Source organism: Lissotriton helveticus, chromosome 7 (assembly GCF_964261635.1).
Source record: "Lissotriton helveticus chromosome 7, aLisHel1.1, whole genome shotgun sequence".
NCBI lineage: Eukaryota > Metazoa > Chordata > Amphibia > Caudata > Salamandridae > Lissotriton > Lissotriton helveticus.
The window spans coordinates 207,858,462-207,885,990 of NC_136068.1; the positions used below are offsets into that span (position 1 = coordinate 207,858,462).

The window sequence follows — 27,529 nt, forward strand, 5'->3', positions numbered from 1 at the left end:
TTCACTCACAAAACCGCACAACAGATACGCCAATGAAAAATCACTACTTTCATGCACATAATAGCCATGCCTATTGGTTTTGTCGATGTGTTTCTAAATGTACCCGCTACTCTTAATTAATTATTCGGATTTGTTTTCATTTTTTTTACCACAGATATTAAACTCTTGCCTGGTTCTATTATTACCTTTGGCGCCTCAAAGTAAGAGGTACATTTTAAAGACAATTGTAACGCAATTACTCGAAAACAATGAAACAATATATACAACACTGTGCCCACCCGTCTGATAAAGCGCTTCGGGGGCCCTGCGATAGTGTATGCCCTGTGAAAGCAATGATACAACATAAATACGGAACTCTTAAAAAAGTATCGTGTAAACGCATTCGGCGTCTGACTGGCAGATGTAAAAACTGAGCAAGGTTTCATATTATATGTACATTATTTTGAACATGCAAGCCGATGAGAAGCACCCTAATATGTCCCCAGCTGGACTGAGTGTTTTTTTCTCTTTTAGGGAGGTGTTTGAGATGGTAATGGCTTCCTCTGTGTGGGGAGGAGGACTTATGGCCCCGGTCACCTAGCGACGCGTCTGTCCTGCTCCCAAAGACACCGGGCCAGGCGGGAGCGCCGCTGCGCCAGGGCTCTGCTTCGGCCATGGCGCGCCCCACCGACCTTGTCGCCTCCTCCCCGAACCGGCCTCTGGCCACGGGCTACCGGCTCCAGGGGCTCCCCAAGCTGGCCTCCTCCCGCGGCGGGCGGCATTACACCGTCACCGTGCGCCTGGAAGCCAGCGGGGAGCTGTTCTCTCTCCCCGGGTGCAGCCCCCAGACCCGGCTCCGGGAGCTGAAGGAGCGGCTGGAGACCGTGGCCGGGGTCCCGGCCGAGCTGCAGAGGCTCAGCTACCTGGACGAAGGTGGGATTTATTTGGGTGTGTGTGTGTGGGCGGCGGGGGTGGGGTGTGTACTGTAGCATGTGTAGGTAATAGGGCCAGTAAGGTGTATATTAGGTTAATAATTATGAGATCGCACGGAACTTTCGAAACGATTTAAAAGGTAGTTTCAGAACCTTAATGTAGTGTAAAGTGATCATCCAATGTTATAGCAGCCCCCCTCACCCCCCCCCCCCATAGTTTCCACTCATGGCTCGAGTCAGGGGTACACACAGGTACACAGCGTCCCCCGACTCTTTACCCAGGGTGGACGCACTGGACGTCGCCCCCCTGCCAAGAAGCTGGGCCCTACAGAAATAAGCTGAACGTGTCCCGGTGTAATTTTCAGACACCGGGACACGTTCAGCACCTGATGTTTTGAGGTAATTTGCATATTGTCAGTCCCCCCACTTCTTTTTATAGTACTTGTGTCCTGTTTCCACTGGGCCCAGAGCTCTCGTGTTGTTCGGTGCCCGGGGACAGTAGCATATCAGGCCTACCTTCATTCTTTGCGTTCGGGTGCTGTACAAGCCACGCCCCCTTTATAAATGTAGGCATACATGTCCGAAAGTGCAAAAGAAAAGGGATCGGATGCGCTGGGCTGTTCTCACCGAACAAGGTTCCAGCGCTTCTTCAGGCATAGTAAGCGCTATATAGGTACTCCACCACACCATCCTATGCCATACTTGGGGGCTACAGATCTCCGCGAGTGCTCTCCACAGTGTGACCCTGTGCACATCATGATTATACGCAAAGTTATACTGTACACTGGCACCTGCATACAATAGTGGCTTTTGCATAAATACTGCATAGTTCGTAAATTACGACTAAGATTCGCAGAACTTCAGACTTAGGGCCAGATGTAGGAACAATTTTAGCATGCGCAAACGGGTTAGCGACTCACAAAAAGGTGTTTAGAGACTCGCTATTTGGGAGGGGCGTTCCCTTCTAAATAGTGAGTCTCAAACCCATGTACTAATGTTTTGCGACCACAATTGCGGTCGCAAAACACTCGCAATTACCACCTAGAAGCTGCTTAAAAAAAACTGCTTTATTTAAAAGCAGTCCCTGACATGGAGGTCTGCTGAGCCCAGCAGGCCACCATCCCTGGCAGGGTCAGCCATTCCCAATGGGGTCGCAAATTCGACCACATTGGGATCGCAAAGTGTTAAACATACTGCTGTACATTTGATTTTGCACCTGGCAATTTGATACAAATTGCGAGGCGCAAAATCAAATGGTCGTACATTTGGCCCTTAGCCTTTGGTAATTTGCCTGTTTCGTAAAATGTGCGCGCATCCAGCCAGGCCTAAGGAATTCTGCCCACGAAATCACTTTGAGGAGCTAGTCATTCCCATGTCTAAGCTATTCCGAACACCATCGATTTGTGCAAAAAATTGAAAAAAGTACTCTCTAGGTCCCATGTCTTCCTTCCTGCGCAGTAAACATTCTGAATAACAAAAACAGAAGGGAGGTAGAGGGAATAGAAAGCATAGGCTCACCCTCCAAAAAATTCGTAAGTCACAAAAGATCTCTGAGAAGCAGAGATCAAGAGCCTAGCTACTAACTATAGCCCTATTCGCAACACTCACTGGAGTTGGAATAGTGTGTATAGTGATAGAAAAAAGAGTGTTGCTCTTTTTCTTGTTGTCCCCTCACTCACCAGGGTTGCCCTACGGTGACATGCTTCATTATAGGGGCCATCCCAGTCCGCTGCGGACTAGGGGGGGTGCGACTTGCGAAATACATATTAGCACTTACAATTCTGACTATGTGTGGTGCGAATGTTGTGATGTGATGGAGTGGGGTGTGTGTAATTAGTTAAAAATACCTGCCTAGTAAGCTTTAAATAGTTTATTCTTGCTTCCAGGTGGTAGAGTTAAAACTGGGGTAGAAGTAATTAGGATGCCTAAATGACAATGTGTTTAGGTGTACCTATCAACTTCTGTCTGTCAACATGTTTCGTGCATCCCCCAAGCACTTCCTCAGGACTACACAGGGACCAGCCCTGTGTTCGCCACTCCTAAAAGATGCCGCAATAAGCTAATAGTGAAAAAAATGCTGCAACAAATATTAATGCATGCATCTAGTACCTACGTAACCAAATGAATCACGTGGTTCATGTGGTAGAGCCTAGTTGCGCCCCATGGACTCGGAGGGGTTCGGACCGGAGACGCACAAATAGGTGAAAAAGAGGGAGGTATCCAGTTAGCAATTGCTGGGATACTGAACCCCTCCGAGCGATTTGCCTGAAATGTCGGAATGTTGAGCTGAGACCGGGATTCGAACCTTGCTCTCAATATTCCAAAGTCGGCTGCATTAGCCACAGGCATATGGCCAGTGACCTTTCAAAGAGGCACCGAATGCTCTTTTTCTTCCCAGAGTGTTACAGAGCGTTAAACGCCCCCTCACATAGCTATGGAAAACAATGCACCGTTGCGTTGAATCCTTACAATCTAGAATGAGGTTTCCATTTATTGGCGTTTAAAGCTTTTGCACTAGGAGGTGGCGGTTCTAGTAGACAAAGAAAACATCTTTTGGTGGGGAGACCACCTCACCCCGGGTCCTTACAACACTGACTCCAGTCCCGAACTTTACACCCGCCCCTCATTGTTTTCAGGTGTGTCCTTCTAAGTATTCAGTGGAAGCAAAAGAGGACTACAACACCCACAATGCATAAGGCGATCATATACAAGTTTAGGACAGGAAACTGTGTTGTGATACCTGGAAGGTGGTGGTCACCATAGGTTATGCTGTTACTAAGGGCTAGATGTAGGTAATCTCATTTTACCGATTCCTAAATGCCGAATTTTACCTATTCGGTATTTAGGAATCGGTAAATATGATGTAGGTAATAAATCGGTAAAATTTAAAGATTCGGTAATATTTCTTACTACCGATTCGGTAATAAGAAATACCTTCCCATTCATTCCTATGGGCCTGGAGACCCATAGGAAGAATAGGAAGCCATTCACTATTACCGATTCGGTATTTACCGAATCGGTAATAGCAGGAGCATATTCCAGGGTGGCAGGGTGTCACATTGACACCCAGTTTCACCCCTGAATCGTGCATGTGTGCACATGTGGCGCACATACATGCTCTGACACATGGCACCTTGAAAAAAGCAAATTATTGCTTTTTTAAAGGTATTCAGTATTTACCACCACCTTGTAGTTGGTGGTGAATAACGAATCCTTAAAGCAAAAATGCACTCTCTTGAGTGCTACCTACATTAAGGATTCGGTAATTTACCGATTCCTTATTTTAAGGAATCGTTAATTTACCCATTCCTTCAAATAAGGAATCAGTAAATTACCGAATCCTTAAAACCAGCCTCCTACATTAGAAAGGGCTAAATATCTGTTGGTAACAGGAAAAACACAGATTTTCGGCCGTTACCGACTGGTATTTAGATACCTACATCTGGCCCTAAGTCACAAAACAAAGGCTTTGTTGATGCTCATTCTAGCAAAGTGCAGGGAGCAAGAAACATGGGGGCATATTTACCAGCCCCTAACACCATTAGAGCCTTACTTTTTTGTACGCTCTAGTGGTGTTGCGCCATTTGCCATATTTACAAGGTGGTGCTAAGCCACTTCACGTGGCTTATTGCCACCTTGGGAATATATGACCCTTTCTGCCGTAGTCCGCAGCGGCAAAGGGGCGGGCAATGGGTGTTACTGTGGGCGTCCCACCGCAACACCCATTGCTTTTTTAGGCTAACCCATATTTACAAGGCTGGGGCAGGGCCAACAACTAAGGCCAGGTAATACATAGTCTGAGAATGGGGATACGAGGAGAAATCATGAATTCCTCCTTGTTTTTCGCTCTTTCCATGTGTGCTGCATTCTGCAACGCACATAGAAAGAGCGAATCACCATTATTGATTGTTAATCAACCCTGCAATGCAGGCACCCTTGCAACACGGCAGTAGAGTGCCTGCACTGGTGCTAGGCAGCTTCTTTAGTGCCAGAGCTAGGGCAACACAGGGGTGCGCTTTATTTTTGTAAATATGGCGCATCTCTGCATTTTAAAAATGTTGGACTGTGGCATTGAAAAATTTGGTGTTACACCGTGCCTCCGCATTTTCTTGTAAATATCCCCCTTGCTCTTTTGTCTGTTGCACTGAGCTACAGCTACTTGCTCTAAGCTTCAAGACCTCTCATGGCATAAGAGCGCAACTTGCTCCCAGCCCATGCTGTCATGATGTTATGGAAAGACTGCCCGCGGTGTGCTTTGTATTTAAAGCAATAAGGGCTGTTCATAGCCTAATTAAATTGTTCAATTGTAACAAGTACATTTAAATTCCACTAATATGAAATGGAGTGAAGAATATTGGGCACCGCATTGGCCTATTTACTTTAAGAGCGCAGCACGCCCGGCGACACTGGCCAAGCGGTCCGCGCCGTGGTGTAATGCCACTCTGTCTCAGGCCAGAAAAGACTGTAAACGTCTGGAAAGAGTATGGAGGAGGGACTTCAGTACGGAAAACAAAGAAAAGTATAAAAAAATCTATAAGAAATTATCATAGAAAGATACAAGCGGAAAAGAAATTATTTTTTGCCCGTAAAAGTGAATCCACTGGGAACAAAAGTAGAGAACTTTTCAGCATAGTGAAAAGTTTCTCGACACCCAAGGCTGGAGCCAACCACCCCTCCTTCACTGGGGATCGGAATAACCAGTTTGCCAATTTCTTCTATACAATAATAACTGAGATCCAATCCTCGTTTGGCCTGCAGGACAGACTTGAAAATAAGGACTCCCTCATATACAATAGTTTTAAGAAATCAGGAAATGCTCCCTTTCCTGCTTTCCCCCAGTCCCTCTGGAAGCTTCCTTATTAATAATGAAAGGGCTGAAGTCTGGCTCTCCGTTCGATCCTTGCCCTGGAACGCCGACTCAAAGACCTGTAAGGACGCGCTGCGAGGGGGCTCGCAGCTTACCTGCTTCACCGGACACACTGGGCATCTTGGCACAGCTGGGCTCCTGACGCTGTGGTCTCCCCCGACGGCGAGCTGCTGACATCGCTCGGCCGCGGAGAGGGGTCGAGACTACAGCTCCCAGCCTGCCCTGGGAGATCACCGCCCACTTCCTGGTTGGCGCGAACGGAGGCGCATAAAATCAGACAGCCCCCTCCGCCTCGCGGACGCGCGCGGGCGGCTCCGGGCGGAGCCCGGGCAGAGGGCGGGCCGTCTGTGGCCGTCCGTGGACGACTGTGGTCGGGCGGGCCACCCCTCTAACCTCGTCAACCCGCCCGTGGTGAGTCTTTCCCACTTTCTTCTCCTAGCATGGCGTCTGCCAACATTGCTGCTACACAGGATGATTTTCCTTTCCCTCCCGCAACATTCGAGTCCTTACTCGAAAACGCACTGACCTTGGTTTCCAATGAAATAGCTGACACCGAACGGAGAATGTCTATGAGTTTTACCAATAATGTTACACAGCCAATATCACTGCCAAATAGCCCTGGTATTCCACTATCTCCAGCTGTTGTCATTACAAAACCGGCATTGGTATTAACCTCTCCCCTACCTTCACCGCCTGAAACTGTTCTCACTATTACAATTGCTTCCCAGGATGAAGCCACCATCCCGGGATTACTGGAAACCGGAAACAAACAGGGAGGGGAAAAACTTAAAAGAGGCATTGCTAAGCCAAGCGCCAATAAAAGGAAGCAACCACTAATTAGTAAAAACCAGCCCACGCCCCAGAGTCTGTGGAATAAACAAAAACCCACTGGGGCACAAACTGTTATTGTGGATAAAGATTTAGCGGAAGAAGATGATACCCCTACAGCAACCACTGCCAATTTAAATGGGACCTCTAACACGATATGGACCCAAACAACACTAATGGGAGACAATTATTATCTTACAAAACAGAATGGGAATCTAATTGATACCATAGTTGACACCATTTTTAATAGACTACAGAAACAAATGATCAACCAGTTTAATAATGTTTTTAAAAGACTCGATAGACTAGATAACCTGGTCAAAAACGAAGAAGCAAAAAGAAAGGGGTCTGTTATCCTGGATCAAATTAGAGCTGACCGTCTCTTAAAAGAACTAGAATCGGTAAGCAACACATTGTCATCAACACCCACGACTCTACCCCGACCTAACAATGAAGGGAAGAACTTGGTAAAATCTAACTTACCCCTAAAACCCGTTCCAATACCTGCGCCTAGGAAAACTGCCCCTCCTGTTATCCCTAACAAAACTATCACAAATAACAACGACTTGATCCATTCTACTACAGCAATAAGATCAACTGCTGCTAGCAACAAAGGTAATGGGAAGGCAGGGACAAACAGGCCTTTTAAACATCAAGGGCCTACTTTACATCTGCCACCGGACGCCTGTCCGTTTGTCCTGGTCCTTGCAGGAGTACCGCCTTTGAGGGAGGAACAGGGGGAGTCATGGGTGCAACTGCGAAATAAATGCATAGACTGGCTAACTAAACATAAAGGTGTCGGATATGATATCTCAGGAGAGATCATATCGGCTCGCAGGGTGTTTTGGGTTGGGCCCTTACACAAAGATAAGGAAGGTGACTGTATAGTTCTCAATTTTAAGAACCCTGGAACTGTTAGACACCTTCTCAGCAGAACTGGCAACTGTTCTGCTATCTCTACTGTTGCAACTATGTTGCCTTTGAGCTATTTTTATAGGCAACCGTTAATGCAATCTCGGCCACCTGTAATGCAGTTCCACCCACCACCAATGCACTTTCAGCCACCTCCTATGCAATTTCAACCAGCTCTATTCCCACTCAATTTGTCTAATAGATTTGCCCCTCTGTCAAACTTGGATATGCTAGACTGACCCACAACGCTTAACTCAGATGAACCATCAGTGGCACCCATCACTGAAATCTTGGAAGTCTCACAACCCATACAACGGACTGTAACTAGAGTAAAACCCTCGAACCAGAGACTAATGCAGGATTCCCATATATCTCTCGTGACCTGGAACATAGCGGGACTCAACTCTAAATTGAAAATTCAAGAATGGTCAGATTGGGTTAGTAACAACTGCGACATTTTGATGTTACAAGAGACTTGGTGCACCACTACACCCATAATGGAGGGTTTCTGTTGCTATAATCTACAGGCTTCCCCCTCACCTATGGGTCGTCCAAGTGGGGGCTTATCTATTTGGACCAAAATACAATCCGGGGTACAAACAAAACTGATCCCTACACCGGGTAAATGTTTTATGGCTATGAAGTACACTAAGAGGATGAAACTATGTATAATCAATTTTTATAATAATGATTTTGTTTCTCGTCCCAACGATAATTTTATTCTATTGTTTAATTTTATTGATGAAATTTTGGAGGGGCGGAAGTATGGACCCTTTGATGGCATTTGCATTGGAGGGGATTTTAATGCTCACATGTATCGTGATAGCCCCGCATGTAGAAACGGTGAAGAGTTGAAAAACCATCTAGCCTCCCGTGACCTAGTAAATGCAATGGAAATTGCTGGTTCCAGCCTAAATAACATACTAACACCTACCTATATAGGCCAGGGGTGCTCCTCCACGATAGATTATATCTTTATTTGTCCAACATTGAGCGACATAATTTCTAAAGCAGAAGTTATTTGTTCCGCATATAGCGACCACTATCCGCTTAGAATATACATTGACAATCCACAGAACCTGAAGGCTGTAGGGAGAGTAGAGACTGGGGTACAAAATCTGTCATTATCCACCGACAGACTAAGACTAATATGGAAAGGGGTGGATAATAAAGATATTCTAGCTAGAGTCAACAAAAAAACCACCCTAAAACAGTAGAGACCTGTCTGTCGTACACCAGTTCAGGCGACGATGTGGTTGTTTCCTTTGGTAATCTTTGCGGGGCCATCAAAAGAGAGTCATCTAAACCAGCTAGGCCTAATATAGACCGTGGCCCACGCTGGTTTGACTCCTCTTGCTCCAAGGCTAATAGGGACCTGAGGGTAGCCTTAAAAACTCATCCCAGGGACGCCCAACTTGTGAAAGAGTTAAGATCAAAATATAAATCCGTGCTACGCACTAGATCTGAGGCCCTAGTGATTAACCATTGGGAAACCCTCACACGTACTGCCTCATTAAAAGACATGACAGGTTTCTGGAGAGAAGTCAAGTCCCTCAGATCTTTTGGCTCTAACATCCAACCAATTAATTGCAACATAACTGGCGAGATGTGGGTATAGCATTTTTCTAAAATCTATGCTATATCAGCCACTTCTATAGATATTGTCTCCCTACCTAGTTCAGTTGAACGTCTGAGCTTTCTATTACCTGAGGTCGAGGATGCCATATTCGAGAGCGCTAGTAATAAAGCCCCCGGCCCGGATGGCCTCTCTATTGATCAGATTAAATCTGAAATCAACTTCTGGGCCCCTTTATTATGTAACCTATTTAATAATTTGACTGACAGCTCCATTCCCGAAACTTGGTCGAACAGTGTCATCGTACCGATTTTTAAAAAAGGTGACAGGGCGGATCCTGCCTGTTACCGCCCGATCTCACTGATCGATAACACACTAAAGGTCCTTGGAAGAGTAATTTTTAAAAGGATAAGGGACTGGACTGAAGATAATAATGTTTTACATGATAGTCAATTGGGATTTAGAAGCCATGTGGGCACTGTAGAACAATGTCTTAATTTGAATTTGATCATGGCCAAATATGTAATTGTTAAAAAGTCCCCGCTTTACTTAGGTTTCATGGATTTGAGTTCCGCTTTTGATTTTGTTAATCGTTCTAGGTTGTGGTCACTTTTGCTTGATTATGGTTTGGATGAATCTTTGGTATATTTTCTTTCGTATTTACACAGAGACTTAAAGGCCAGAGTACGTATTAATAACGATGGCGAATTATCTGATGACATTTTAATCAGCAGAGGAGTTAGACAGGGCTGCGTACTCGCCCCACTGCTTTTTATTTTATATATTAACGGGTTGAGGAGCACCTTAAGCAAGATTACTAAGGATGTACCAATTATAAATGGTTCCCCCATTACTACCTTACTGTATGCGGACGACGCGGTACTAATGGGGCGCACCCCAAATGCTTTACGCATTTTAATCACCGGGTTTGTTGATTTTATGTCTGATTTGGGGTTAAATACCAATTTAAAAAAATCTTTTATTATGAATTGTGGTCCAAAAAAATATAACATTACTTCAATTAAGTCAGGCGACAATACATTACAATGCACTAGCACTTTCCCTTATTTAGGGTTACTATTTTCTAACACAGGTTCATGGCAGCCGCATGCTGCCTATGCGAGGAATAAGATTGATAAATCAATAAATTCAATTTTATCCCTCCGACAACCCAAATTGGCTGACGTTATCACCCCCCTGCTCAATATTTATCGTACCCAATGTCTACCTACTGGGACATATGGAGCAGAAGTATGGGGATATTGTAATATCACGTCCCTCCAATCGGCAGAAAATAGATTCTGTAGAAAAGTGCTGGGGGGAGCTCCCTGTGCCCCCACATTCATCTGTCATAGCGAATTGAGGCTTCCATACATAGTTGATTTCATCAGATCAAGGCCTGCCCTTTTTTGGATTAAAATATGGTCAAACCCTGCAGCATCTTTAACACGCAGCATAATATCTGACTGTTTATTACATGAGAGATCCCACCAAATACCATGGCTAAATGCCATTAAGAACAGCCTCTTAAGTGTGAGTTATGGCTCCCTGTTTTGTTCCCCTAATACCATGGTCCCCACCCATAAGAACAGTGTAAAACGGGCATTATATGATTTATATCAGGAGGAACGAATGAGAACGGAATTTGTAAAACCCGCTGTCATTAAATACTTGCCACTCACAGAACCAGGCTATGAGAATTTAAATAGGCCTTGCAGGTATCTGACAATCCCAAAAGGAAGATGGAACCGGAGCCTTTTGTTTAGGTTCCGAGATGGAAGCATCGTTAACTTGCTAAGCTTCCCCCTTGGCTATAACAAAAGCTTAGAAGAGCTGGATTGTCCCTGCGCCGTAGGTGGGAAGCAAAGTCTGTTGCATTATTTCTTTTTCTGTGGCCATTTCAAATTATATACCCGTCACTACTTAATGCCGATTCTCCGCAAACGTAACTTAAGGGACTTTAATCTGGCATTGAGGTTCCTACAAATGTTGTCAACAGACGAGACCATCTACTCTGTAAGTTGTTTTATAAAAGTCTGTGTAAGATCAAGGGCAAGTATGGAATAAGCTTGATTGAATAATGGTAGTGCACTTGAATGCACATCGCACTTTATCTTCTTGATATAATTTGCACTTAGAAACACTTACCTGTGTATTTTGGATCTTACGATTATTCTCAGGTGAACGCACTTGGCACTTTACCATTTTTGATTATTTCTGGGCTACATCTATTGAAATTCATGGTAAAAATCATATTAATGGAACTTTGTCACTCCTTACATGTACTGCGCACTTTATGATATCTATGCTGCTCTAATACCCAATTGGAATTCTGTTTTTAATTTTACAGGTTTTTATGCGTTTTTAATATGTTTCATTCTGTATGTACTTTTATGGATGTATCAAAACTCCGAATAAAGATCATTTGAATTGAATTGAATTGAATTGATCCTTGCCCTGGTAAATTTCTGGCTGCGATGGCAGAGATACTGAATCCTACAGTCAATAGTATCCTGAATCTGTCCTTGTGTACTGGTCAAGTCCCGGAGAAGTCGGATAGTGCAAAAGTAATTCCACTGCTGAAGAAACCCTCAGCAGACCAAACAATACTTTCCAACTACAGATTATAATTAAAATTGCTGTGTATTCTATTTTATTTTTACACTTACTCACCCTGCTGGTCTCGTGTTGGTCGATCTAGGGCTGACTGGGGACAAGGCTACTGCCTCGTATGGATCGCAGTTTGGGTGGGTGCCATTTTGAATGAGGGCAGGTCGGTGGGCTAGTGCTCCGGGCCATACAGGCCATCGAGTACTTAAGGAGCCCAGATCGCGGCGCTCAATGCTAGTTCCGCAGGTTTGATTCTTTAGGCGGAAAGCCGAGAATCTTTAGGGACGCTTTTAAATTTGGCATAATTGTTCTGCCTTTGATTTTTAAAATTGCTGTGTGTTCTATTTTATTCTTACACTTACTCACCCTGCTGGTCTCTTGTTGGTCGATCTAGGGCTGACTGGGGACAAGGCTACTGCCTCGTATGGATCGCAGTTTGGGCAGGTGCCATTTTGAGTGAGAGCAGGTTGGCGGGCTAGTGGTCCGGGCCATACAGGCCATTGAGTACTTAAGGAGCCAAGATCGCCCCGCTCAATGCTAGTTCCGCTAGTTTGATTCTTGAGGGGGAAAGCCGAGAATCTTTAGGGACGCTTTTAAATTTGGCATAATTGTTTTGCATTTGATTTTTAAAATTGCTGTGTGTTCTATTTTATTTTTACACTTACTCACCCTGCTGGTCTCGTGTTGGTCGATCTAGGGCTGACTGGGGACAAGGCTACTGCCTCGTATGGATCGCAGTTTGGGCGGGTGCCATTTTGAGTGAGGGCAGGTCGGTGGGCTAGTGCTCCGGGCCATACAGACCATCGAGTACTTAAGGAGGCCAGATCGCGGCGCTCAATGCTAGTTCCGCAGGTTTGATTCTTGAGGCGGAAAGCCGAGAATCTTTAGGGACGCTTTTAAATTTGGCATAATTGTTCTGCCTTTGATTTTTAAAATTGCTGTGTGTTCTATTTTATTCTTACACTTACTCACCCTGCTGGTCTCTTGTTGGTCGATCTAGGGCTGACTGGGGACAAGGCTACTGCCTCGTATGGATCGCAGTTTGGGCAGGTGCCATTTTGAGTGAGAGCAGGTCGGCGGGCTAGTGGTCCGGGCCATACAGGCCATCGAGTACTTAAGGAGCCCAGATCGCCCCGCTCAATGCTAGTTCCGCTAGTTTGATTCTTGAGGGGGAAAGCCGAGAATCTTTAGGGACGCTTTTAAATTTGGCATAATTGTTCTGCATTTGATTTTTAAAATTGCTGTGTGTTCTATTTTATTTTTACACTTACTCACCCTGCTGGTCTCGTGTTGGTCGATCTAGGGCTGACTGGGGACAAGGCTACTGCCTCGTATGGATCGCAGTTTGGGCGGGTGCCATTTTGAGTGAGGGCAGGTCGGTGGACTAGTGCTCCGGGCCATACAGGCCATCGAGTACTTAAGGAGCCCAGATCGCCGCGCTCAATGCTAGTTCCACTAGTTTGATTCTTGAGGCGGAAAGCCGAGAATCTTTAGGGACGCTTTTAAATTTGGCATAATTATTCTGCATTTGATTTTTAAAATTGCTGTGTGTTCTATTTTATTTTTACACTTACTCACCCTGCTGGTCTCGTGTTGGTCAATCTAGGGCTGACTGGGGACAAGGCTACTGCCTCGTCTGGATCACAGTTTGGGCGGGCGCCATTTTGAGTGAGGGCAGGTCGGCGGGCTAGTGCTCCAGGCCATACAGTCCATAGAGTACTTATGACTTTCCTAACGCGGAAGCGCAGCAGACGCGCGCAGCGGGCGCGCCGATTGCGCGCCAGAGGCAAGCCCATCTGCACCCGCCTGCGCCCGTCCGCGCCCGTGACTGTGGCTTTCCATCCCTATCCCTAGACGGAAAGTTAAAATTAGCACAGGACGGTCTGTACAATCTCGCCTTAATGATCCTGTCTTCAAATTTTTTAGTCTTAACTGTAGGTCGCTCCAAAAACATAAAAGAGAAATTTTTGACCTACTGGAAGGATCACAACCAGATGCCATCTTTCTTATGGAGACATGGCTAAGTGATAGCTCCGGTCCGGATATTGCTACGGCTCTCCCCCTTAATTATTCGCTTCTGGGTAGAAACCGTATTGGCAAAGAAGGAGCAGGGATAGCTATTATTTTTAAGAACAGATATACCTGTAAATGGGATGATTTTGCTCTCCCTGATTGTGAGGCGGGCCACTTTAAATTACTGCTCTCTCCTAATTTTACTCTCTCAGGGACTCTCATTTATCGCCCTCCAGGACCAGTAAGTTTGTGGGCTGCATCCTTTTCCGACCATCTCGCCCAGTTGTTGCTTCAGGCTCCTAATTTCCTGATCGTAGGTGATCTTAATATTCATCTGAATGACACCTCCTTAGCTACAACAGGGAATTTCATCTCGGATTTAACAGCACTTAACATCATCCTGCATAACTCTGGTTCTACTCACATAGCAGGCAATCTGCTAGACCCAATTCTTTCTAATCTAAGTATGATATCATGTAAACCTGCGGTCCCATTCTCTGGTCGGATCACTACTTGGTTGAATTTCAAATCAAATCTGGGCATTCCTTAGCAAATTCTTCTGTTACTTCAGTGTCTAAAAATAGCAAAAATTGGAAAAATTTGGACGCTAAGAAGTTAAATCTCTGCCTTGACATTACGAGACCAGTATCTACTATTACCACACTAAAGGAAGCTGCGGCCATTCACCACTGGCTTAGCTCTTCTGTAGATGCTTGTCTCCCCTCGGTTAAGAAAAAGCGCACTCATTGTCTCCCACCGGCTCCTTGGTTTTCTGAGACTCTAAAGTTGGAAAAAACTAGATGTAAAAATCTGGAAAGGCAATGGTGCAAATACTATGATCCCAAAATTAAATTGCTTTATAAATCCGCCCTTAGTAATTACCATAGACATTGTAGTGAAGCGCGAACAAGGCACGTAAATTCGACTATCCTGGAAGCTCAAAACTGCCCCAAGGCACTCTTTAAGGTGGTTAAAGAACTTTCTGGAGCTGCTTGTCAGCCTAAGCCCCCCCATCTTGACTCCAAACAATGTGAAGAGCTGGCTGAGTTCTTCAAAAATAAAATTGCCAATATTTATGCCGAGTTTGATAAACAGATTGATATATCTTCTACAAACTCCTCTACCAACGGCTCTCGTAAGGACCCATCCTCGCAGGCTCCTACATTAACTACTAATACCATGGTTTTAGATAAATGGGCTCCACTTGATGCTACCACTTTCTGCGACATCTTAATGGGCATTAAATCTGGATCTCCGAAGGATCCGTTGCCTCCGTCAGTCTTTCAAGCTCTGAATCAGCCCTCACTTAATCTCATTAGAGAGTTACTGAACATTTCTTTAGCTGAAGCCACGGGAGCATGGAAACATGCCATGATTGTGCCTTTATTAAAGAAAGCTAATCTGAACCCTGAGGAGCCATCCAATTTCCGTCCGATTTCTCTACTCCCTTTATTTTCAAAAATTTTGGAGAAACATATCAACACCCAGCTGACTAGTTTCGTGGAGTCTTATGATGTCCTTCACTCCTCACAATCGGGTTTCAGGGCAGGCTTCTCCACGGAATCCACTCTGCTGGGTGTTACGGAAAACATCCGCTTACAAGTAGATAGAGGTGAAACTGTGGCACTTATTCTTCTTGATTTAAGTGCCGCATTTGACACTGTTTCTCACTCCATCCTTCTCGACACCCTCCTATCTTATGGCGTTACTGGACTGGCACTTGAGTGGCTAGCTAGCTTTTTACGGCAGAGAACTTTTCAGGTTTTCTCGGCCAACTCTAGCTCCAAAATTCATGCCTCTCGGTATGTAGTCCCTCAGTGCTCCATACTCAGCCCTTTACTTTTTAATATTTATGTAAGTCCATTGGCTAGAATTGCGGAGCAAGCTGGGCTCACGGTGTATTCTTACGCCGATGACACCCAGATTATTTTTTCACTTTCGGCCAAAACCAAGCATGATATTTCGGGACTCTTTGTTGGACTGACTAGCATTGCCGATTGGATGTATGCTAACAAACTTAAGTTAAACGGGGGTAAAACCGAATTACTTCTTTTCGGCAATAACAAATCCCTCTGGGGCACTCAACATTGGCCCACTAAGATGGGACCACCTCCTATTCCCGTGCAATCGGCCCGTAATCTGGGTGTCATTGTTGACGATCAGCTGACGATGAAGCAACAAGCTGTTAAAGTAGCTTCCACTTGTTTTGTGATTCTTAAGTGGCTACGAAAAATCCTATGGATGCTTCCTCTGCCTACCCATAAAACTGTAGTTCATGCCCTTATATCATCTAGACTGGACTATGGTAATGTATTATTTCTGGAGGCAAGTAAGGAAGTATTACATAGGCTACAGGTTGTACAAAATTCTGCTGCCTGTTTACTTTGCAAACTCCCATAGAGAACCCCGATCTCAGCCTCGCTATGTGATCTTCACTGGCTTCGGATTGATAATCGTGCGAAGTTCAAAGCTTTGTGCTATATGCACAAGATTAAGTCGGGCAATGCACCTCAATACCTAAAGGCTTTGGTCCATCAATACCGCCCATCTCGCACGCTCCGGTCATCCAATCAGCATCTTTTCGAAGTTCCCAGGGTTAGACGAGTGAGAATGGGTGGACATTTCTTTTCTTGTCTTGCTCCTTCGATCTGGAACTCGCTTCCATATCATCTGCGCACTGAGCAATATTTTCTCAAATTCCGGAAGGAAGTTAAAACATGGTTGTTCAATCAATAACTTTTCACTTCTTTCTTTGCTTTTTGCCCCTCAGTTTTTTAGCGATCCCAAGCGCCGGGAAACCTACGGGTAGCTGTTGCGCTGAACAAATTCAATAAATAATAATAACAGACCTATCTCCCTCCTCCCATTTTTCGCTAAAACATTGGAAAAATATGTACATTCAGTTGTCTCCAACTTTGTTGAAACAAATAATCTTCTTCATCCCAGTCAATCAGGCTTCTGTTCCAACTTTAGCACGGAGACGCCCTTTCTTGAGTTCACTGAGACCATCAGAGAGACCCTTGATAAGGGAGGAAAAACGGTCTTGATCCTTTTGGACCTCTCAGCTGCTTTCGACACTGTGCCCCACGATCATCTACTGCAGAGATTGCCGGAGTGTGGTTTTGGTGGCACGGTGTTGAAATGGTTTGATTCCTTCTTGAAGGACAGAACACAAGAGGTCTGGTCTCCCCCTTCACAGCCAGGATTCCTCCTTTGAATGTGGGGGTCCCACAGGGCTCTATCTTGAGCCCGGTATTATTCAATCTTTATATGTCCCCCCTAGCTAAGTTAGCAGAGGCAGGCGGGGAGAAGATTATATCCTATGCGTACGACACGCAGCTGTTGTGCCCTTGTAGGAATGAGGAAGACTTTAACGGACAGAGGATTAGAAGCTGTCTGACAAGTGTTCTCCTGGTTTCAACTTCACCAACTTAAATGCAATCTGGAGAAGTCAGAAATTATTTGTTTTGGCTCCCCTCCTCTGGATGTTTGGAAACAGTGGTGGCAGTCAACACAGTCAGAAATCTGGGAATAAGAATGGATGACAGGCTATCCATGAAAATTCAAGTTCAGTCAGTAACCGGCACATGCTTCGGACTTTTGAAAATGATCAGGAAATTCCTCTACCTGCTACCAATGATGCACAGAAAGTTAGTGGTGCATGCTCTCATTATCTCCAGATTGGACTATGTTAATGTCCTATATTTTGGTCTACCGGAGTGTTTATTGAACAGGCTGCAGATTTTTCAAAATTCAGCAGCCAGAGCAGTCCTGAAGCTAGGGGTCAGGGAACGGATGTCTCCCTATTTGAAGAAATTACACTGGCTCCTGATTCGGTCCAGAATTCTTTTCAAAGCCCTGACGCTTGCCTTCAAAGCTCTCCATGGGCAGGGGGCACATTACATCAGGAAAATAATTTCCTCTTACACCCCCCGTATACCGTTAAGATCAGCTCACCAATATTTGATCATGGCACCAAATTTATGTTGAGCCCGGTGTGGAGGTCGGTCCTTCCATGTTCAAGTGGCACGCGTTTGGAATAGCCTGCCACTGTTGCTGAGACAGACCCCGACCCTTCTGGAATTTAGAAAGCAGTTAAAAACCTGGATGTTTCTGCAATCACTTTAAATTATTGGTCCCTTTCGGTGTCCGTAGCTTTTGCTCTCACGTCTCTTCTGTCATAGAGCCGGGACACTCTGTTGAGTAGCTGTGCGCTCTATAAATCTTGGATTAACATAACATAACATAACATTATGAGGGTTGGAACTATAATCCCCTTATTTGAGCAATGGCATAAAAAATTTGCTAGGTTATACAATTTCCCAAGAAACTGGTACATTCCTTTCACTTCCAGACTGACGAGAAGAGGAAGATTTGGAATCCCCATTCCTGGTAAAGTTTATAGGAATGTGCTGGAATCTTCTCATAGATTTCTTGTCACTAAGTTGGAGAGTCAAACATGTAGAAGAAGAGAATGTAGACTTCGATCATGTATGCTTTTTCACAGTGTCTAACTCTGAACAGTTGGATCCTGAGCTCTTTGAAACCTCAAAACATTTTTTTCATCATCACTGGTACAAAATGCACGCCTGCCTCGTCTCTTGTCCTAGTATAGTTGGGTACTGGGATGATGTTGGAAATGCAGGATATTATTGGAGGGTGTTCTTCTTGCTTAGACCTTTCCTTGGAGTAGTCTCCCATTCTATTCTTGGGAATTTCGAGGCACCTGCTGGTGCCAAGCAGAACTCAGTCTTTCAGATGCAGTTCTTCTGAAAGAAAAGGTGTGTCTTACTATCTTGGACTTTGCTAGCAAATTCCTCCAGTGGGCCAAACCATTGTAGAGCAGGGGACCTGCCCTTGTAAGCACAGTTATGAGAAAATGGTTGTGTTTGCCAGGCAAAAGTAGTTTTAGAACTCTCAGGAACTACAACATGATCTGCCCTTTTCAAATTCTTGGTAGTCCATTTCAATCTGCCTTCCAATTTATCATCTATGGATGTCTCCTTGCAGCTTCACAACTTCTGGCTGGACCCACCTGACATGACAGAGGCTTGCACTTCGTTTTTTCTCTGAAGGCCAGAATAAGCTTCCCACCAGAAAGTTCACAAATAAGGACTGTGAAGTGTAGAAAACGCAAACCCCTCTCCATAGGCAAGATTCCTGTATGTGGGGGATTTTCTTATGATCTCTCTCCAAAATCTTATTCATTGGACCTTGAGGCATGGCATCTTTCATAGCAGCTGAGGTTTTGCATGTCAGATTAAAAGCAGATGGTCTGTTAGCAAAATCTAAAGAAGATTGGTCTATATCCTTCATTTTCTATATCCTTGATAGAAAGCATAGGACTGCTATCAACCCAACACCAACCGGGCTGCCTCTGTGTCTTCAGTTAACACGGTCACAGCGCAGACATCGATCGGGTGGGGAGATACTGTACCTGTGCAGGCACCTTGATATTCCTTGTTTCTGGGTGTGTATCAGGAGAAGAAAACAGGATCTAAAAGTTCTGTTAATTTTTTGTAGTTTTAAGTCCTTCCCCCTACTCTTGCCCTTTACTGGCAAATGTGAGATCACTGAGGGTGAAGGGCAGTGTGATGCTGTGTGTGATGGGCAACTTGACTTCAACTGCGGATTGCATTTTGTCGAATCAGTGTTTACGGGTGGTAAACGATCATATTAATGGAAATTTCAGGCTGTCTTCGTCTTTTACTGTATTGTGATCCTAATCCTAGTGAAAAAACAATCTAGGGTCGGTCGCAAGTGCTGGTGGATTTTTACAAGACTTAAGGTGGACACAGCAAAATGTGACTAATGACTGTATGATGTCCTCCAAGGTGAAAAAAAAAATACTTATTTAAGTTTAATACTGGTTCTAATAGCACATTAGTGCTGAACCAGATTAAACCAGCCCCGGCATTATGAGCTAGACTATTCCTATATGAGCAGGACCAGGGCAGATTTGCACATTGTTGGATCCTGTCTGAGATTACATGGTGGACAAAAAACGTGGAACTAAATATCAGTGGCTGAGGTTAATTAAAACATTCCACATATCACTTTTTTGTTTTCCTCTTCTGCAATGTCCTAAGTTCGGTATACAACGGTAACCACGCATTTTTTACAACGCGGTACCGTTACCACGCTACTTTTACCACGCAAGTCGATACAACGACTTGCGCTGGGGGGCGCTCCAGGATAGTAAATATATTAATTTACTATCCAACTCCTTTCCCTAGAGTCCACGGGGACTGGAGTTGGAATAGTAAATTAAAAAATTTACTATCCAGCGCCCCTCCACGCAAGTCGTTGTAACGACTTGCGTGGTAAAAGTAGCGTTGTAACGGTACGCGTTGTAAAAGTACGCATGGTACCGTCATATATCCCCTAAGTTCCATTAAATGTGCCCATACATGAGAAATGTAATCACTGTGCCATAGAACCCAAACTATATTTTATGGACAAGGCCTAATTAGGCTGAGACCAGTCTGGGGTAACTTGTGTTCCCACTCAGAGGTGACCTGACCTGGCACTTTGGGTTGGACTGCTTCTATTCGACCAGGATGAAGGCTGATTTATTTAAGACTGGTTGCTCTAGGAGGTTGAATGATGGGAAAAAATGATGGACTGGAGTGCATCCTGAGTAAATAATAGCGACCGAGATCAGTTCACATAATCCACCCTTCACATTTTTGTTTTAATCAATGCCTCATCTCTAAAATACAATTTTTAATGAAACTGTAAATGGAATTCTGACATGTTGCTCTGTATTCTGTGTAAGGTCTGAACATGCTTGCCTTCTCTTCTCTAGGAGATATGCCAAATGAATCCACGTTTAAGTTCAATGATATTGTTCCTGGTGGGACTATCACCCTGCGTCTTTGGTCTCAGGATGGATGGAAGGATCTGGTCCAAGCTGCTGCAGAAGGGGACATCATGAAGGTGATTATTACACATTTAAATGTGGCATTAACAAAGTGAAGTTATGGTGAAGGTTGCATGAATGCTGAATGGCTATATTTGGAGGGCACACTCTACCTTTGAAAAGGTCTCTTGATGCCAGATTGTGATGGGTGCGTGACACTAATCCGTGAAGTGTTACATCACATCTTTATCCTATACTCGTGCCTACGCAACAACGCTTCTGTATTTGTATATTCCTCATGGCTGTTCCATCCTCCTCTCCTACTCTCACGTCACAAGAAAGTCTTTGTCTTTACATGTTTGGACAAACGTACACCTCTTTGTCCTACCAATCCTATCATTGTTGACCATCACATATTGTTCTCATTTGATGTTCCGCCCCATTGTTTAACGTCATAACATTCAAAGCTCCATCCTGACTTTGCCCATTCTGACAATCCTCATATGCACTTGGCTATGAGCTGCTTATATTTCCTTTCTTGCTTGTCACATAGTTTTTGACTTTCTAAGCCTCTTACAGCAATTACCACCATTGTCTATCCTGTAGGTCTGGGCATTTGTTTTCACCCACAGTAAGCGGAGTGGATTGCTGTGCAAAAATCCATTGAATTTTGACGATCCGCTTCTGCCTGCCACAGATGGCATCATGACCGGCCCAGGTTGTTAGCAGTTCAAGTTGTTCCTTGTACACGTGGTTACCTTGTACCGTGTTTTACTACATAGGAAGAGCCATAGAAACAGCAAAAAATGCCAGAATCCACTCATTCTCTGGTCAGCCTATGTAGCAAAATTGGGTAGTTTGTACAGGACAATTTGGGTCCACAGACATGCTAAGAAAAATGGTGAATTTCTTCCTTTTTTCCCATGGGTAACAGTTTTCTGCCCATCCCTAGTTACCCCCCTGATGTACTTTCAGTTTAGGATCCTGCAATTCTTTGAATCAGTGCCATGCTCACATTGACTTTTAATAGTAATTACTTTCTCTATATAATCTATATACTTCATATATTAATGTTCTATTATGATATATTTAACCACTATTTAATATATTAGCTTTAAAGTGTTGCATAATCACAGTTGTTACCTATTGCAGACAAAATTTATTTTTCAAACTCATTCATTAATCTCATCTCATCATTTAATCAGAACATATCTAACCAATATTAAACACTTACTTAGGTCATTATATGCCCTGGTTTTCTGAACGTTTTCAAATATTTATGGACTATTGGCCTTAGTATAATCGTAAATGCTCTTTGTGAATTTATTTATGAATGTCACCCTTGAAATGACGACAGTCAAACATCCTTTACTATTGTGGCGCAATACATTGCACAGAACGCCCAACCCTGGCCAGGTGAAATTCGAGCTAGAAAAGACAACAAATAGAGCAGTTTGTACCCCATACCTGTCACACTCTCGAGTATTCCCAAAGATTGACAATTTTCTGCTAGAAACGTTGTTCCTACGCCCCTGCCTCTTACCCCACTGGACTGCTACCCTGAATGTGCCACGTAGGGACCATACCTCAGTGAAAGTCCCACTCTCCTGGCAAAAAAGACTTTAATTTAGACATATGCACTTATTGTTACTGGCATGAAACAAGCAGAGGCAGGGGATCTCTGTCTGCACAACTCTGGGCCGACCCTGCCAAAGAAATTCATCGCCTGTAGATTCTAGGTGCTGCTACTTTCAACATTTGTTTTGTGTTTCTCCACTATGGTGTAATTTGGATTGTTCTGAGGTTTTTTTATGGCTCTAAGCTTGCAGCAGTAAAACAAAACAATAAGGAGAAATCGTGAAATACAAAGAGTTGCAGTAATCAGTGGGTCGCCTGAGACATCTTCATTGACCAGTGTGATTGGTTTCGGGCTCTCCACTTATTAATGTTTTACTCAGTAATTTTAAATGGGGCTTGAGTGGGTGTGATGTTGTAGATAGAGTGCTGGGTCTTCATACAAAAGTCTGGATCCATTCAGGTATGAGCTAAGTTTTTTTTCTTCGTGTTAGGCTTGAGGTGGATGTATGACGGTACGACGCGGGCTATTACCACGCGTACCGTTACAACGCATGTTTTACAATGCAAGTCATTACCACGACTTGCGGTGTAGGGTGCGGACTTAGGAATAGTTTAATTTACTATTCCAACACCAGTCCCCGTGGATAGTAGGGAAGGTGTTGGAATAGTAAATTAACTATTCCTTGTCCTTGAGCGCGCTCAAGCGCAAGTCGTGGTTACGACTTGCATTGTAAGAGACGCGTCGTAATGGTAGCGCGGGGTAACATCCGCCTCGTAAAGGATGTTCCCCCCTGAGGTGCTCCTGCGGCTCCAGCTGTCATCAACCCCAGGCTTTACAAAGTGTTGGAGCACAGGATTTCACTATCACTTACTCCTCAATCATAAACCCAGCGTACAGATCGATGGATCGTTGATATCGACTGAGACGTAAGGATCTAAAGTCAACATAAAGCGTTATCAATTATCATTTCTATTAGTTCAGTCAACGAAGAGAGCTAGTGTGAGTTAAAGGGTTTTATTTTCAAATCTTTTAGTTGTTCATTCTTTTATTACAGTATTATTTTCCAAGCCTAATCATTAAAAGATAACATAATAAATCAACTGATATTTGGTAATAAAGTAAATCAATAAGGCATCGAAACAATAATGATGAAACAAGCTTGTTCCATAAAGAAAACCTCCCTATTCAAAATAAATCAAACCAAATGCGAGAAGAAAAAAAGGTCAGTTCAGATACCCATGAAGGGTCTTGATGAGAGAATCAAGCATCTTGCCTAATTAGCTGGAAAGTATTCTCAGCTCAATTAACGGCACACCAAGAGATAAGCTTAGAGGTCTCATAAAATGATCTCTAAGACTCTTCTCTTAGGAAGTCTGGGATAAGGGACACACCTGCTGTTTTAACTAGACTTCGAATACACATTGCTATAAATGCAAATTTTTTATGTTGCTACATTAATATTCTTTCTTCTTCGTGTTGACCAATATGATTTCAGCACACTCCTAGGAATAGGTTTGCTCCCTATCTTTTCAACAGAGTAGAATCATGTTTTAGCCATGTGTCCTTGAATGTTGCGGCACATCCTTTCTTGTTATCCAAAAGCATTTTCCCTGAATCATCCTCCCTGTTGTCTGCATCTTTTGCGGTGAGGACCTCCCATTTAGCCATTTAATACAAACAAGATTCTATCCACTAGCTAATAAAGAGTAGCTTCTGAAATTGCAACACCTGTAGCAAAGAGAAGAAAAAGATCTTGCACAATGGTTGTTTACATGTGGAAAAAAAAATCAAGCTTTTCAGTAATAATATGTCTAGTTATTCATTCATGGGGGAAGTGTAGCCCTTGAATTCCACAGCAATAGTATCAAAACAGAGACAGAGAGAACCCCTCACAAGGATGCTGGCGTTCTGCAATGCAAGCTGGCCGAAAGGAGTCAATGGAAGCTGCTCACTGATGCGCGATGTACTAACGGGGTCGGACTGGCCATAGCGGGCACCGGGCAATCATCTGGGGCGCCGCACGGGTGGGGGCCCGTTTTGGGCCCCTAGGGGCCGTTTTTGTTACAGGGCCGTCTTTGCAGCATAGCTTAAAGATCGGCCCTGTACAAAAACCCGCCCCAGCAAGGAGCTCGGCGGCACCTCCAACCACCCCCCGAGTGGGGAGGGGGGGGGGGCGGCCGGGCACTTTGCCTGGTCCAGTTGTGGTTCCCAGTCCGGCCCTGTGTACTATATATTTTAAAAGAAAGTAACAAAAAAATCAGATGACTTAAGCATCTAGCATTGCACCCAATATTAGACTGGGTTCATCGGAAGCTGCTTATTAAAATCTGATTTACAGGACGCATTTGAAGAGGGAGCTTATTTTCGGATGATTTAGACTTCCAGCATTGCCCCGTTTTTTCAACTAGATTTTGTGATAAATATCCTTCTGGAAGTTATTTCATGTACTAGAAATTTAATTTCTATATGACTGCGTAATCTGCCACAATTTCTGGTGCTTCCTATATATTTTACATCCTGATGATTACCCTGCTTTGAATAACTTATGCCCAGGGGTCGAAACATTAAAGACACAACATATGTGGACAGTGTTTTTTAGAATTTGATGGTGGCTATCAAACTTACTTGACGAGTATTGACTTCAAACACTCTATTATCCCTATCAGCCACATGTATATATTTTTGTACATAGCACGTATGCACTTTTTCACTATTGATCACTCTCACTGCGCCGTCACTTTATAGGAGCACCATATCTTTTTATGATATAAGTAATGCATATTAATCACTATAAAATCAATGTATATATTCATGTCTGAGAAGATACGTAAGAATAAATGCACTAAACTCATAATTGAAAACCTACCCTTGTGAGGGGTTCTCTCTATCTCTGTTTTGATATTATTGCCGTGGAAGTCAAGGGCTACCCTTCCCCCATGGGGACCACCTTTTACATATATACTGTCCAGCCCAGGTTCCTGAGTTATTGGGTTGCACCTTTTTGTTCAAGAGAATTGTTATTCATTTATGGCATCCTCAGTTATGTCAAGTTAAGAACTCATTCTTTATTTCTATGTTACAGGCCTATAGTTTTTAAGTATGGTTGCCTACTGCAAATTTTTAATTTAACACATTTCTTTTTTAAACGTTTGCTTTGCACATTATACTTTTAATAAAGCATTTTTGCAAATATCTAAATTTGCTGCAGCATCAGCACACAGACCAACGTTCCCTGCATCATCACATTCTCACAGCATCCATACTTAACATCCTATAGCAAGGACGCTCAGCCCATGCATACATAGACACATCACGTCACTACATCATCCCTTTTCTTTACACACAGGATAAACCAGACAATCCACATCACTACATATGACTGAATTTTACTGAGTATGAGTGACTGTGGCTGAAAGTATGGAATAGGGTGTGAGTAAATTATATTGCCAGCACTCAGCAAGGAGGGGCCTAATTAATCTAGGTGGATTTGTTGTGCAATTGGTCTGCTTTGATCCTCCACAGAGGGAAAATGGGTGTCTAAATGAGTTCGCTTTCAAGGACAGGGGTAGGTACTGCGTCTGACCAATTTATGCGTGACACAAGTACGTAAGTAAAACACTTGATGATATTGTAGAAACAAGCAACGACTGAGCTCTGAGATCCAAAAACATGTAGTACAGTTTAAATGAGGTAGACCAATCGTCATGGATGCAAAACCTAGCCGAACTGAAAGCAGTGAACCTCAGAGCAAAGGTTTGCCTTGAATGATTTAAAAATATATATTTTACCATGTTAACACAGGGAAAAAACTTTACTTGTCTAGGTCCTGTCATCTAAGCCAAATTTAGAAATATACAGGTTGACTCATCATTGTAATCGGAGAATGGCAAGCAAGTAGGAAGAGAAAGCAAACACCACCCGTCTGACATGCCTCCTCTAGCTTGTGCCAAAAAACATCAAGGGACACCTTCTTCAGCAGGTTCTCCAAAAACTTTTACCAACATTCTACATCGTCTTTTAACCTCTGATCATTCAGAATCACGCCTTCACATCTCAAATATAGGAAAAGCAGTCTCGAGCCAGTGTATCGCAATAAGTCTCTTGGTTAACAGTAGGTTTAGTCTCACAGATTTGGAGCATATTTTCCCCCTTTTCGCTCTCTTAAAAAATTTGTTTACAGATAGTTCTTTTTCGGGGGATTCTGCTGCATGCTTCAATCTGTCCACCACCAGCCACCCAGTAGCATTCTACTACCTTACATGTCCATATCATATGTAAGAAACTTTCTTAGTAGATGTAAAAATACACTGCTTAATCTGTAAAAAAGATAAGTGCCAGGTTCTCATCAAGAGGCCGCTTCAGCATGCTCAACCCACCCAGTGCCCCTGCCAGTGCTGCCAGTGACAATTCAGACTATTCCAGGCCCCCAAAGCTGTAAGAATGGGATGGGAGGCAGCTACAAGTCATTTTTATTATATATTATATTAATAATAAACAGTTGCTCTGATCATCTCTAAAGTAGAGAGACAGCGCCACCGTGTGGCAGCTGTCATAAGTGCTGTTCTTGACAATTAAGTGCTGGTGCCGAACACCGGAAACCACCAGCTCAAATTACACACTGTTAAAATACTATCCTACATGGTCAGTGTCAAAGTGGCCTTACTGTGACCTCACACTTGGACCTAATCTTAAATATCGCAGAGGTATGGTCTCTGCAGAGGGCCCTATCAACAGTTGAAACAATGATAGTGCCCTCACAGGTTTCCCAGTGTTACAAAGTCAGGAAGCCGGATAGAAAAAGAATGAATATCGAAAGACTTACTCATCTTCTTCAGCCTTGAATATTTAGCAGTGTGCCCCCACAAAGGACCATGATTGCCATCTCCATCAAAGAAACAGGCACAGGCTTGTTCTTCTGAGACCTTATCTAGCACCTTGAAGCACGGCACATTGATCGGAGGGCAAATCAGCTGTTTGTTGGGTTCTTGTGCATTCGATGTCCATGATGGAAAGGGAAACTCAGCTGTTCCAAAGTAATACTGACTGATCTTTCCTCTCTGACTCTGTCCAAAAGCACATACATGTCACTGCCTGGAACACATCTTGTGCTTCTTCCAACACCTTCATCAGAGGAGCTTCTGCCTACAACAAGGTGACCTCTTCTGTAGGTCAAAGGAAACCTTTCTCAATGGGGCACTATTCAAACCCAGAAAGGCTAGTAAGGTCAGGATGTGGTTGGCTGTAGCCAGGCTCCTTGATATAAACAGACAAACAGGTTATGTTGACACACCCCTTCTGCTTCCTTCTCCCAATATCCTGCACCAGAGGATGCTGTTACCTACGTGTGTCACCGTCCTCAGGCAAGGAGGTA

The 27,529-nt window shown here is 43.8% G+C and overlaps 1 protein-coding gene across 1 annotated transcript in view; it reads left to right on the top strand.

The window, feature by feature from the left end:
• The first annotated feature begins 653 nt into the window (after positions 1-653).
• The window catches only part of ANKRD60 (ankyrin repeat domain 60), a 53,544-nt gene continuing 26,668 nt past the window's right edge, over positions 654-27,529 (top strand). The window contains exons 1-2 of the mRNA XM_078650472.1: positions 654-912; positions 20,526-20,656. Of these exons, the coding sequence (XP_078506598.1) occupies positions 654-912; positions 20,526-20,656 (390 nt within the window). The remainder of the gene's footprint in view (positions 913-20,525; positions 20,657-27,529) is intronic.